Consider the following 15163-nt stretch of genomic DNA (forward strand, 5'->3'; position numbering starts at 1 on the left):
CCTCCCCCCACAAATGTCAGTGACGTCCTTCACCTTAACCTCGTTAATTATTGGTGGTCATGGGGTCAAGAAACCCCTGAGTACAATAATTTAACCTCTATGTTGCTAGTTGCCGCACTTCGCCATCGTCTACACGAAATAAAATTACAGATTAGTTTTTCTTCGATTTAGAGTGCTCATTTGTGTATATAACTTATAGTTGAAATGCAGAATAAATGTAAACCACTAATATTACGCAGTGTAGAAGTCTAGAAAGATCGAGTAAGAGCAACAGGTTGTCAGTGAACAGGTTAAGAACGGACCTAAAGAGTAGGAAAAATGTAGCAGACGACAGGATTTTGTCAGCTCGAACTAAAGGAATTCGGCAAGCACAGTAGATGCAACAAAACACAAATAACACCTTAGTATAGATACATCTATTGGTCAACAAATATGACAACGATTAACTGCTGTCTCTTTGTATTTTGAAAACAAAAGATAAATGAGATGCCTGAAAGGCCGCAAAAGGGAGGTCTCGATTTCTCAGTCTTATTTCAAAATATAAGTGAAATAAAGCATCAAAATAAATCAAAATGACTGAGATCAGTAATATTATGTATTTTAAGTGTTATTAATAGTAAAAATAAATTGTGATCAAAGGTACTGCTTCTCACACTCTTGAATATTTCTACATTATGTTTAGTGGATTTACATTTTCCTGCGACGCAGTCAAATATGGCGACTACCTTTGATTCTCTAGCAATACCTGCTCGCAAATTTCGGAGATTTCACAAACGGAATAACGAAGCAACAAATATTATCTAATCAAAAGGAAGAACTGTGTTTTCGCCAATTTTGCAAAATGTATCGTGCATTGTATGATTACCAGAGCAGTTTGCCTGGTTATTTATCGTTCAAAGCCGGTGACCAGTTTACGGTCATCGAAAAGACAAATGATGACTGGCTTCTGGCACAAAATGGAATTGGACAAGTGGGATTTGTACCTCACAATTATGTTTGTGGGACAAAGGTAAGGCAAACAGATACAAACCCTTCTGCTTGTTCTCTTTTTTTTTTTTTTTTTTGTTTCTTTTTAATGTTCACCACTACTACAAGTATACTACAGTGGGTGTGTGACAGAAGAAAGAGACAATAACAAAGACAGTTTGAGTGATAGCCAAGCAGTGTGCGTTTTTGTCTCTCCCTCGACCGAAAAAAGATAAATTTGTTAAACAACACAAATATCTACAGAGAGGGGGAGAGAGAGAGAGAGAGAGAGAGAGAGAGAGAGAAGAAATAACAATAACTGCTTAAGAATTTACATAACTTATTGCTGAAAATTGTGTGAACAGGAAAAGTCCGCAGCTGTGCTAAAATTCGTTGATGGTTCAATTGAAGCAATTCACCTTCAAGCAGCAAGTGAAGGGGGCCACTACACCCATGATCAACGTGACAATCTCCAGTGAGATAGTCATTCACTAATATGTCATTGATATATGCATTCATTTCTCTAACAGAACCAAATGAATGTCTCAGCAGATATCATTAGTTAATATGTCTATAAGCTTTATATATAAAGATGTAATAATAAAGTACATGTAGGACATAATTATTTTATTACACAAAACACAAAGTGATTTCAGCAGTGCAATTCATATCAGAGAAGGAGTTTTAAAACCTAGTCATCAATATAATGTAAAAGGACAGGCTTCAGGGAATTTTTTCCTACCACCAAAGTATGTGTATCTCTTTCATCAGTCACTGTTACGGTAACAAAAGTAAACACATCTTGCAAATTGGAATATGTCCAAGTCTGCCTGTATACACTAAATCTCAAATGCAAAGCACTTGTAATGGGAGTAAAACATTAAGGTATCCTGCATCATATACCAGGTCTTGAGTATTTCTTTATTTCATACTTTAAATTAAAATTGCTTTGTGCCTTAAATACCATTAGTGTTAGAATTCAAATGTATTCATAAATATTTGTTAAATAATGAAATTAGCTAACTACTAATTAGATTATGTCTAGATGATTACTAGCAATTTTTCTGCTTTCCTTTTATTAGCTGTTGTAAGAACCAGTAAACACTAAACTTTGGTTTTCCAGGAAGATGATTAAACATAGAAGTGACCTGGCCTTTTACTTCCAGTCAAGACCACCCTTGGAAAAATCACAGTCTATGGGTTGTACTTTTCCAACTTCACCAAAAAGAGCTGCCCCAGCTCCACCTCTTTCAGGAGGTACACATTATTTAGAGTCTTATCGTTGAAACTGTGTTCAAACAATACTAGCCTTTAAAAATAAATATTACAAAAACTATTGTATTTTTGTTAAATTATCATTGCATTTGAAATCCAGACATTAAAAACTACTCTTTTTGAGGAGGAAAGAATTAAGAAATTGTAAAATAATAATATAGGTCTCTCAGTTGTTAGTTGATTGTTTTATTTTATTTTACATTGACCATCGGGTTTTTAAAATTACTAATGAGCTCATGATTTTTTTCATGGTAGCACTCAGACAGTTATCAGAAATCCAAACAATTGCTGAGTCAGCCTCCAAAGAGGGTTTACAGGATGAAAAGACAAGTCCTGTGTCTGACAGAAATGAATCTCCTGAATTTCCTCCCCCACCATCTCCAACAAGTGAGGCTGCTGACTTCAGCTACCATTCAGCCCAAGTAGGCAAGGATGCCATCCAGGAATCCAGTGTTAAAGAGGACATTCTTAATCAATCGAATACTGACTCACCATATAAAACATCACAATCAGTAACACAGGTAACTTCTGAAGGTGACTTACTGAAGTCTGCATCAAAACCTCTGGATGTCTTTTCAGTGCCAGAGAAGATAGGACCAGAACTTCTTGAAGAAGTTCGCAGAAACACTGGACTTAGCTATGAGAAATCAAAGATAGCACTTGAAACAGTATTAGGATATGTTGGATTCCAAATTCCAGAGCTAGAAATGGTAATGGATCGTATTCTGACAACATTTCGGATTGAGGTATGTTGCAAGATCAGTCATGTTTTTCATAAGCATTAAAATACACTGATACATTTTCTTATTTTTTGTTGTTGATTGTTTTTTTTGTTGTATATGCCATGCCAAATTTAATAGAGTTACTATTGTATTGTTTATAGACAACTTATGCATTAGTAAAGACTTTTGTCACAAAATGATTTGTTTTAGTGGGATCTTTAAAGTATTTGAGTTGCACATCAACATAAAATCATTATTTTAAGTAAACCAGTCATGCTGTTAAGGAGTACATTTCTTCAAGTTGTCTTGCCTATAGCTAATTATAATTCACCTGTGATATTATTGTGAATCAGAGAGACATCTCTGATGAAGACATTAAAAGCCACGATGCCCAGCGACTAACTGTAATCTTTGAGGAGCTCACTGCCTGCAAAGAAGACTCACAACAGCGCAGCTGGGCTTTGCATGAAGATGAGGCTGTTATTTATGAGTATCTGGAAGAACTGCTATCCATTCTAGTAAGAAAATGAAGTAATATAATATCAATACAATGGTAGTAATATAGAATTGGGAAGTTCTGTTACAAATTTCAGGATTATGATCACTATTTCTTTAGGTTTTGTTTGTTTTTAATCCAGCTGATAGTTTTTCATAAATCTTACCATTAATAATAATAATAATAAACATATTATAGCACTTTTCCAGTGATTTGTTCAGAGTGCTTTACAGACAGATCTGTCCACATAAAGGGAATCACTAATAACAAACAGACACAATTCCCCATATACAAGGTAAATGCAGACACATGCTATGCAAGTTATTGTTCACAGTGAAAAGATGCATCTTAAGTTTGGACTTAATGATGGTAAGAGAATCAGAGTGACGAAGCCTGATAAGGGATCTGTTTCAAGTTGATGGGGCTTGGTAGTGGAAAGACCTCTGGTCATACATCTTTGTCTTAGTGTGATGAAAAAGCTTGGTGTCAGAGGATAAGAAGTCGTGTGGATGTGTAGATGGGAGCGAGTTCGGAGAGGTACCAAGGACCAGTGCCAGAAACTACAGAATAGGTCAGAGTGGAAAGTTTATAGTTTCCCCCAAAATAAGACCTAACCCAAAAATAAACTCTAGTATATCTCATGGTATAAGCCCTACCCTTAGTATAAACCCTTAGTATAAACCCCCTCAGTCAAACACGATGGATTAAATTTTTAAGTAATTATATTAGTAAATAACATTATTACTTTAATGCTTAAAGTAAATGATGATACAAATTATAACAGTCAATGGGAAATGGAGTCACATGAAATTCAGTCTGGAATTCAGAGTTTGGAGAGTTATGATGATGTTCCAGAAGAAGACATGACTGTATCAGATTAAATGTAGATTTTTGTTTTTGTAAGTTCATAAGTGTCTGTTCATGCTTGCATGCTATGCATTTGTGTTACTCAACCTTCCCACAAGCACTGAGATACTCAAGTATTGAGGTTTGTGTGTAAATATCCATATATTGCAAAACTGAATAATTTAAGAGCTGTAAATCTTTTGTTTCCATGTAGGAAAATGCCAAACCATCAATATGCCGAAAGGTTATTGCCAGAGACAACTATGATATTCTCCACAGCCTTGTTCAGTACTACCAAATGGTAAGCATGTATTTCTTTATTTTGTTTTTGTTGTTTTTTTTTGTATGAGATTCAATGACCTTGTGATTCAGCAAACTCTCTCCAGTCAATCCAGTTATTTTGAATGGGTACCTGACTCTATGCAATGAGGGAGAGGAAATGAGCGCTGCCCTTGCTAAAAAGGCTAGCCTTGAGAAAAAGTGTAGTCTCGAACCTCACTCCCCAACGACTGAAAGATTAGGAGATGACCTTTTTGTTCCCATTTACCCTGTCTTTCTGCATGGAATATATACTAGGCACATTTTTAAAGTGAAATTTTGCTTGTGTATTGTGTATGACTGTTTTTTGTTTCAAAATAGCCAGTCCAGCTCTTTACCAGCTATGTTGACTCGTGGAGATAATATCATCTTTTTGCAAAGCTCAATACAAAATACTGTTTCCCCAAATGGGAGTGAATAACACTTTTCCATTCTCAGTACAGGACAGAACACAGACATTTGGACTGTCAATAGATAAATTTATGTTGTCAGAGCTGGAATAGTATGTTAATTAGGTATATCTGTGGACAATCATGATGTCACATGGTTAATCTTTTTCTGTGCATGATGATAATTGTAAATGGTCACCTTGAGAATGCAGGGGAAATATTTATCCATTGTGCAGTGATGTCAAAAAAGATTTGCATCATGCTAGCCCTTTAAGGAGCTGTGAAACTCTGTTAACAGGAAACCCGTGCAGTTCTTTGTCGATCCCTGCTGAAGGTTTTTGGGGCTGTGTGTGGTCTGCATCAGGAGGCTCTGAGACAGCTCTTGTATTCTGTCTTACCTCTAGAACTTGCCCAGGAAATGCTACAGTACACTTATGGTTAGACAGTTCTCATGAAAAGCATTCTTTATATATCTTTGTTTTGCTCAGTACCTTTCAGCAATCTTAAAAGTACGTGCTGAGATGACATAGTGTTTCTCACTAGCAATGTGTCAAACATTACCAAGCAGCTAGGGTTCTTCTGTTCATTCCACTTACACACTCAGTCATTAGCGCAATGAAATGTTACTCAAACAAAACATTTATCTCTTAAAGTCCATGACTCAAAAACTATCCTGTTCCTACTTGTAGTGCTACTGAAACTTGTTACTTGGTTTGCCTCATCCACATTACTTGTGATTTATACTTTATTAACATCATAAATTTATAACTTAAAGAAGTGACATGGTTTTTTTATATATGTGTACAGATTTGGGTTAATAAGGGTTTTCAAAAGAAAGTTGTTATTATTATAAAAATTGTTTCGATTTTGTAGAATGTTTATTGCTTAGCATGCAAACTACATAAACACTTTCCAGCCCATCTTTCTACCATCAGAAAACTGAAAAGTTGACATTTACTGAAAAACAAAATATCATCTTGTTTCAGTTTAGCAAACTGTAAAATTTCAATAAGAGATCTTTAAAAAAATTTACATTTATTTATTTTATTATTTGTTATGCAAGTATCTTAAAGGGTTGTGCATACCTGAGAAATAATTTCTTCACAGATGTGCAGCGCATGAGCTATACAGCATTGCTCATGACAATGCTTTTTTCTACAGGAGAACAGCCCACAACAGCTACAACTGGTATGTTGATTCACTTTTTTTTCACATAAACTTTGTGATTTTCGGCCTCATGATTTGCCTAAACCAGGGGGCAATGTAGAGGCCAAGAAGAGAGTAAACAGCAACTAAACAGTACAGAAAGCAAGATACATTAAGGAAATGTCAAGTGACACAAAACTCACAAACTTCAGAGACCAGAATTCAGTTGCTGCATTTGTTCTTAGGCCAAGGAAGCATGACTTTAATGCGCCACTTTGGCTGCCCTTACAAGTGCATATAAAGTACAAACTGTCACTGATCTGTCACAACTGTTTTCTTACAAATTTCTTCTTTGTATATCTCTGAGATTTTGACTGCACACACACCTTTTCAGCAACTTTATTTTTCTCAGCATCCTCAAGATAGGTACTAAATGTTTTAGTGAGTGGGTCTTTTTTTATGCTCTTTTAAAGCTCTGGAATTTCTTTTCATATAGTATCCATTACATTGACTCTCCAAAGCATTTTTGAAATGCTTTGGAGACATACCTGTTCAAGAGTTCATTTATTAACTCTTTTTGACAATTTTGTTTCTCACTTTCTGGGCTAAAGCTTTTCTTGATATCGATTGCCTACACACTTCATTATGTGTGTCTTATTTTCATTTTTTTATTTTACTTTTTTCAGTAGAGATTGTGGATATCTCAGTGTTCATTGTAGATTTCTTTTTTGTTTTTACTTACTTTTATCTAATCTTTGTAAAAGGCAGTGAGTCTAGCTTTTGCACTCAGCAAGTCTCTTGATTATTATTGTTTTGCTGTTATTATTATTTACATTCTTGCTGTTACCTTTTATGTTGTTTTCAGGAATAATATATTGTTTGTTGATTTGTGTTAAGATGCATCATCACATCTTGCCATGATGTCCCTTTCCCAAAATAAATTTGCTTTTCAGACCAACTAAACAAGGAATTCTTCCAGCAGATTTTGCACTTGATAGAGGAGCCTCCCTCAGTGCAGTTCGAAGACAAAGTAGTGGACCAGCTGGTGTCCTTCATGCTGTCATTCAACCTGCATCATTATGACAACAACAAAAATGCCATACTTCAAGCGCTTTCCAGCTATAGTACACCCAAGGTCTTTACAGAACATATGATGGTTCTAATCAACAGAGGAGGTAAGTTCAGGATTTCGTTCGGTTTTTTTTTTTTTTTATGTCAGTAAATCAACTAGATTTTTGGGCCCTGTTTAACAAACCAAATATATTGTCAGATTTTTACTGTTTGCTGTTAATGTAAAATGTACCAAACACAAGATACAGATGAGCTGGTTGTTGTGTCTTCAGAAGTCTAGAGAACACAGAGACAATCCCAGTTAATGTAACTAACTCTAAAGAATGTTCTGCAATCATTTTTGATCCCCCCCCCCACTCCCCATTCTAGGTCTCTGCCTATCACCACCATTTATCTTGCTTACCACAAAACTAGAAAGTTTCTATAAAGTAAATCATCATGGTTATAAAGTCGTTTAAAGTAGAATTGTTAAATTTCTTCATTCCAAAAATAAGTGTATTTGTTTTTGGCCCAAGTGTTTTGGCAACAGACATGACCTTCCCTATCATCTCGAAACTTGGCTGCACAACTGTTTTAATTAAACACATTCAATCTTTGTTACTTACGACTGTGATAAAAACTAAATTCCTGCCTTCCCTACATTGTAGATTTTGCTGATAAACACAGGTAATAAAAACTGACACACAAAATCAAGTAACCTGTAAATGGGCAGTATTGCTTCTGTTTGGGAAAACCAAAGAGATTTTCAGATTTTATATCAGCCTAAAGACAGAAGAGGAACACGTGATATTTTTGTTGCAGGTGACCCTGTCAGAATGTTTGACTACATGCCACAACCACAGAATTCAGTTCTGAAGCTATTCCATAATCTGTACAGCAACCCTGCAACATCCGACTTGCTGTACACCAATGATGCCAAAGTTCTCATCGATGTTATAGTAGGCCGACTGTTGAATCTCTCTCCTGGTGATGCAGTAAGTTTTGGGAAATCTTTCCAGCGCATGTGATTGCAACATAGTATGTGCAGCATTGTGCTTTTGTTCACCATTCCATGCATGTAGAAATGTGTGTAAGAGAGAGAGAAGAGGTGAGATGTACAAAGTGAAAGAGAAAGACTATGACTGTACAGACACTCCTCACATAGCAACCTACTTGTTTAGCAACAACACAGAACTGCAGCCAGCTTTCTGAATAGTCAGTCGTGTTTGCTGTATATTAACTTTGGCTGCAGTACAGAAGCTCAGCTAGAAACATACCATCTCACATCTCCTGACTTGGTCATTTTAGTCTTGTTTCCACAGACAATAGGTGTCCACTATGCTAGTGTTCCTCTATAAACCTGTACTTTATTGTGTACCTAGTTGTAGGAACAGAACGTGGTTAAGTGAGGAGCATCTGTTATTTACAGTTTCACCCTATTACCTTACAAGCTAGTGACTTTTAAACAACAGCATGTGCATGTGTTTAAATATAGTTAATCAAGTATACAAATATTCCTCCTAACACATGACTGTGTTTGCTGATTGACTGCTTGTTTTAGTAGGTGTGTTAATTTTTTTGTTTTCTGTCCTTTTCTCAGACAAGAACATCATTCCTTGAATTATGCTACCTTGTTTTACGAAATTCATCCTACACTGAGCATAAGCACCGCTTGAAGGAACTGTTCTGCTGTCTTGAGGCAATTCAGGAAGAAGAGGCTGACACAGAAGACAAACGAATTGCCAGAAAAATACTTGATGAGCATAAAGACCTCCTTTCCCTGTGAAAATTGCAGGTGCAATTATGTCACTCGTAGTTTTAGGGAAAGTTTAGTGACACTGCCATTGGTTGCTTTAAGGCTTCTTTAAGCATTTAAATGCTTTGCTAAATTTTGGAGTGTTATTTCTATATTGATTGTATCATAAATCATAGATACTTAATTTATTGTAGTTTAGTGAAACTGCAGTTTTGGAAGCACATGAACACAGAGATTGTTCTTATAGGCAGATGGACAGGGGATATTCAATAATTTTCTTGTCATTCCATTTCTACTGGTAGACTAAGGGATGACTGCAGATAATACTGAAGTAATTTTCCTGTTACCTTTGACAATGCCTGGGGTTTGCTTTTGGCTGGTAATTTCAAATTTTCTTGCCTTATTTACTTCCTTTCACTAGTGTCAAAGATCAGATGTGTTACAAAAACTTAAAAGCACTTATTTTCTAATGAAGAAACATGTAATTCTTTATTATCCTATATGCTGTTTTTGAGATCTAAGCCAGATTTTCAGCAAGATTTGTGATGATGAGCCAAGTTTTGTGTATCAGTCTACTTCATGGCAGTTTTTTTTTTATCCCCTTACCTACCTGTGGGAAAAAAAAGGCAAGAAGCAAATTCACGTCAGAAAATTTAAATTCTACTGTATGTAGGAAAACAAAAACTATAGTTGTATCTTCCATGATTTTTTTTTAAATAATGAAAATGTGACCTAAAAAAAAAGATTATACTTAGAGCACACAACTTTGGTAAGTTAAGATACTTCATACTGTTCATATTTCTCAATTTTCTGTGGTCAAATTAACGGTAGGTTGATTTATACATTTTCACACCTATGGTCAGGGAGAATTTAATGAGGGGTATTTCAATATTTTGCTGACTGTGCATTTTGTCTTATGGTCATCTGCTAGGCTTTATAAGTGGTGTAAAAATTGTTTAGTATTGAGTATGTGTACATAGTGCTTTTCAAATGAAATTCAATTTTAAAATTTCTTAGCCTGGCCTCTTTAGGGAGCATAGTTTCTGGTTATTTAAACCATTGTCTTTTTTCTGTGAGTGTTCAATAGCAGCTTTATAATTTATTAATGTGTCTTTCTCATTCACAATTTTGCTGCCTTTTAACACTGTGCAATAAAATGTTGTCCTCCAAATATACAAAACGAAATATGATTTGCTCAACTGTTTTATTGTCCGTCTCTTGCAATCTTGTGGTATATTTGTTTGAACTTTCTGCATCTCATGTGGCATAAAATTTAAATCTTTACAGTTCAATTTCTTGCTTGTCTGCCAAGTAGATGTGGTTTTTCAGCTATACATATTCAAGTAAATTGTAACAAGTCGATCTTTTTTATTACCTGTATGCTTCAAAGCATGTCCAAGTGTCTATTTTTTCACTTAATAGCCGCAGCACTTGTGATTTAAGAAATGCAAAAGTGCAGCGAGAAACAATAATAAAATATCAGCTTTGAAAGGTCTTTACTGCATCAAAAAGCAGATTGCAAAAAGAAAAGGAAATTTTTTTTTTAAATCGTTGCCTCTGAAATAATGGCCATGAAAGTAACACTCATATGCTGTCAGAAAATGCATGTTATTAGTGGGGTATTTGTGTGGCGTCTAGGTGTTAAAGGGGATTATTTTCCTTATGTATATTGTGATAAGTCAAAGAAAGTATTGATGTATGGCAACACCCAGTCATTTTGCAGACCCACAATATTCTTCAAATATTTAGCGTTTTTGAGCTCTATCTGTACTTTTATATGACAACTAGTCTCAAAATGAAGTTGGCTATGATAAATAAGTAAATTTTTATTAAGGCACCCATATTTTTTTAACAGCTTTTGTTCCCTGATTATATACAGAATAGCTGTTTGCACATAGCTGCAAGGCTTTGTGCTTACATTATGACTACAAGTATCTTATCATTAGTGATTAAGGCCATATTTCCTGTATTTGTCATAATGCAATTTATTGCTGTACTAAAATGATGTCTGTAATTATTGTAGTTTGCATTCCACCTGTATTTTCATTCCATGAAATGCCCATTTAATGTCAAGTTCTAATTTTTCAGTATTATGACTTTCATAAGTCTGCCGATGGTTGTGACACATCAGCTTGCAAATAATAAAGCAACAATAAAAATATAGTTGACTTTTGAAAAGCTTGATGAGAAACTTGTGTGATTAGCGTGTGGCATGCATGCATGCCTACATTCTCTGGATACATAATGGCTACACAGAAATATGCTGCATGCTAACTATGCTATGTTCACTCACAAAACTTAAAACAGTTACCACATCTGTTTTCCCTTTGGAAATGCAGAATCAAAATTGTGAACAAGTATCAGAAGATCTGCATTTTCATTTACATTTCCTGAGCAGCACAGATCAGTGTTATGCAAGCAAAATTATCCATTTTCAAAATTGCTATAATGTGTTGGCATTCCCAGGTAAATGCATAAAAGGAAAAATTCCTACAAATGAGCAAAGACAGAAGGATGAAATCCAAAAAACCTTATGTCAAACCTATTGTATAAATGTTTGGGTTTTGTCTCTGCTGTTGTTCTCATACTCTGTTTTCAGGAATGCTAAATAAAGTCTTTTGACATTAACAAGCGCTGCATCCAATACTAATGCAAACGTGATTGTCATGAAAATAAGCAGCTAGGCATATTTTATTACTGCTAGACAAGTGCTCCAAATTATAATAAATGATTACAAGATTTCAATTGATGACTTGCTCAATGTCTTTACTATTTTATATCATGATGGAAAGGGTGCACAATGAACACAAATGTTATCTGATGGTCAGCAGCATGTGATATGCTGGAAGTCAGCTCCATTCATTGGCATATTTAAATCCCTTCTTCCTCAAATCCGCTTTGGCTTCTTCCATTTGCTGAAAAAAATGCATGATTCAGTTTTACTCAATGATGTCATGCAATTACTTTATCATGTACTGCAAATAAAATCAAACTTACAATAACATGGAAGAAGACATGCTCTAGATTCCTTATTTTCAACTCTCGAGTGAGTACAGCCATGTAACAACTAACAAAGGATTCAGGAAACATTTTATATTTAAACATGTCAGTGGATCAAGATTAAATTAAACATGCCTGAACTATAACATTATGATATTTTCAAAAGAATACAAAATTAGCTTTATAAAATAAACTGGGTTTTCATACCCTCCTCAGCTCAGCTGATGCCTCAACACAATCATTGAATGTAGCTACTCGGTAGCCCACCACAGCAAGTGAAAAGCACTGAAACATTCATGTGCATGTGTTATCTTACAGATCATTTATCCCCTAATACTAATTATAATTTAAAACACAAACTGGACAAATCTCCAGATAATTCAAAAATAAGATTCAAACTCTTCTCTACCTATTTACAAGAATTAATACTGATCCCCATAATTGGGTCTCATTCATATTTTACATCCAAATAAGTTATATGTGATAAGTATCATCAAGACTTACAGCAAATGATATCAGTAGATACAATGGCAGCTGTAGAGAGATACAGACAGATATTGTTAATTTTAAATAAATTTAATCAATATTAAATTAATATATTTCAAAATATCAGAAGTATGAAGGGTCCTAATATTCTTGCCAAGTGCACCATAACATGTTAAGATGTATATTCAATTTCTTTTCCATCTCTCTCTCACTAACACACACAGTTTCAGTCTGCTCTGCTATTTGTGTTCATCATTACTGGACTTCAACAAAAGCAAAAATTTAAAGAAAACTTACTATAGTGACAACTTCACTGAAGCTTTGTGAAAGGCGTATGGGAATGATGCCTGTCATATAGGATAACCATACCGATAGGAACAATGTTATCGCAGCCAAGAACCGAAACAGTCTAGGAATCTGCAGAACAATTTTGTCACAAGATTTAGTATTCCAAAAAATATTACTAAGTACACCCAGCTTTAGAGACATCTATAAAAATAGTAATAAATCTACCTAATGGAAGCTCAACATAATCTATAAATATTTATAGTGCTAAGGTATATTGCTTACAACTGTAAGGTCAAGAAAAAGACATTTGAAGTATTCTTCACAAATTCTTACAATTTCAAAATACTGTGGTTAGGATTTATCAGACTCTGTATCAGTACTTTTTTCTCAGGAATCAGCAGCTTACATATACATGGACAGGTATTTTGCACACAACATATATGTGTGTAATAATAATATTTATTCAGTTTTTGGGAGGCCATATGGCCCATATCAACATCACATACAGCTGGTTACATGCATGTCAGTAGTGGGTGGTTGTACAAGATCAACATTTCAATTATGTTTGAGGTTTCAACTTAATGGTATAATGGCATTCAACATTAAGCAATTATATATGTACACTCTCATGGAGTCCCCATTTTCAGGCAGTCTGTTACGTAGAGGGCAACATTAATAGCTACTTTTCCCTTAAAGCTCTTACACAAAAGGTGAACCTTACAGGGTAAGGGGAATTTATGATAAAAGAGTGGGATATATCTATTACATAGGAGTATATATTTAGGGCATATTAGCAAAAAATGGTATAGGTCTTCTACACTTTGACTATCACATTGTTTACACTCAGGTTTGTTGCTGGTTTGGTGACAAGTGATCCAATCAAGTGAAAAACAGTTGCTTCTTAACAAACACAGGACACGTCTGTGTTTACATCATGTTACATGGTTTATGTATGTTGCTCTAATTAGGTCTGGATGGTAGTTACAATACTCAGAAGTAGATACTGAATCGTGCCATTTTTGACAAAAACAATGCTTGAATCTTTCTTTTACTGTCGTAATGAATAAGGGAAAATTACCAACTGTCTGTCATATATGTGTGTATAACAAGACACTTCAAAAGCTAGCCACACTTAGACATTTCCCATTTTTTGTACAGCGTTTGATAAAAGAGTTGAAATTTAGATACAAAGATATTGAAAAATAACCGATGATTTTTCACCAAAAAACAGCAATTCACTCATATGTTATGAATGTTCAATGAAAAAAGAACTATCTGCACATTAATTTCTGTTTGACCTGATGCAAACAACCATAATTTGTTTGAAACATCTGTTTGCCAAAAGTCAAACTTTTTTTTTTCAATTAGGTCAACTTTGTATTCACAAACATTCATTTTCTTTATATTTCCACTGATTTACAGACAACAATCATTGTTCACTCACTTATGAACAAGCACTGTACATCTTAAATATTGTTTATAATATAAAAACTATACCTCTGTCGAAATGAAAATACATTTACTGCAAAATTGGTACATTTAGCAAATGACAGACGAGGATGGGGAACCGATGCCTATCCAAATTTGTCAAAAAATAATTAAATTACACGCCAAAAACTACAGTTTTATCCTCCTCCCTCATTCATATGAATGGTATTGCTGATACCTTATTGAAGGTTCATAATAAAGGGGTTCCCACATCAAGCTTTCCCATCACTCAAAAGTAACAGCAATAATATATAACAGTTTTAATATAAAAAAGCCCTTTCAGAATTCATACTACAGCTCTTCTTGTTAATCATACATGACAATAAAAAATTCATTTGCAAAATACGTTTGACGTTGACGTTTCATGAGCCTCACAATATCTGACATGATCATGTCAACGTGGTGAATAACTGCGTTATAATCGTTTTGAAATGTTCTTTCCACTTGCATTAATATATAATTTCTTACATATACATCTGTAAAGAAGTGTATACTAATTTAAGAAATAGCTACTTACTGCCATAGTATTTCAATGACCAATAAACCTAAGTTTTGTTGTGACATAAAGCCCACATGCGTGATAATCAGCACTAGCAGACGAAGCGATCGCAAGAAGTTTCCGGGAAGTCGTCACTGTAGTGGAACATAGCCGAAAAACATTTACTGCAAATGTTTAGAAATTAATATGAAGGCAAAACGTTTAAATACTTTGAAAATATGTAGGTAGATATGAACTTTTTTTGCCGATATCTAACAAAGTCGTTTGCTGGTACTTGACGCTTTCGAGTTGTTAGTGACGCTTTGACACGTTACGTATTTACGACATTTAAATCAATTTTAAAATGTGTTTTGTATTCAAATATAAAAAGCATTGTCAACCTGCAGTTTTGTTTAATTGGACTCAAACTATGAAGCAAACAAAGAAATGTGGCAATAT

General features: G+C 34.6%; 2 protein-coding genes across 3 annotated transcripts; one reads left to right on the plus strand and one right to left on the minus strand.

Moving 5' to 3' along the window:
* Positions 1–682: 682 nt before the first annotated feature.
* LOC112572537 (NCK-interacting protein with SH3 domain-like) lies at positions 683–10827 on the plus strand. 2 transcript variants are annotated; one of them, XM_025252264.1, is made up of 12 exons: positions 683–1009; positions 1332–1441; positions 2090–2223; positions 2497–2987; positions 3317–3481; positions 4520–4606; positions 5311–5449; positions 6120–6200; positions 7112–7333; positions 8031–8203; positions 8809–9003; positions 9263–10827. In XM_025252264.1, the coding sequence occupies exons 1-11, from the start codon at positions 842–844 to the stop codon at positions 8992–8994; spliced, it is 1956 nt and encodes a 651-aa protein (XP_025108049.1). In that variant the 5' UTR covers positions 683–841; the 3' UTR covers positions 8995–9003; positions 9263–10827. The 2 variants fall into 2 exon arrangements, with proteins under 2 accessions (XP_025108049.1, XP_025108048.1); XM_025252263.1 differs by having other exon boundaries at positions 8809–10827.
* An 810-nt stretch (positions 10828–11637) lies between these two features.
* On the minus strand, positions 11638–15035 carry LOC112572542 (dolichol-phosphate mannosyltransferase subunit 3-like). The gene is made up of 5 exons (XM_025252273.1): positions 14744–15035; positions 12748–12867; positions 12469–12498; positions 12172–12249; positions 11638–11879 (listed from the first exon to the last, which is right to left on the minus strand). The coding sequence occupies exons 1-5, from the start codon at positions 14747–14749 to the stop codon at positions 11814–11816; spliced, it is 300 nt and encodes a 99-aa protein (XP_025108058.1). The 5' UTR covers positions 14750–15035; the 3' UTR covers positions 11638–11813.
* Between the last annotated feature and the right edge of the window lie 128 nt (positions 15036–15163).

This window comes from Pomacea canaliculata, linkage group LG9 (genome assembly GCF_003073045.1).
Source record: "Pomacea canaliculata isolate SZHN2017 linkage group LG9, ASM307304v1, whole genome shotgun sequence".
NCBI classification, from domain to species: domain Eukaryota; kingdom Metazoa; phylum Mollusca; class Gastropoda; order Architaenioglossa; family Ampullariidae; genus Pomacea; species Pomacea canaliculata.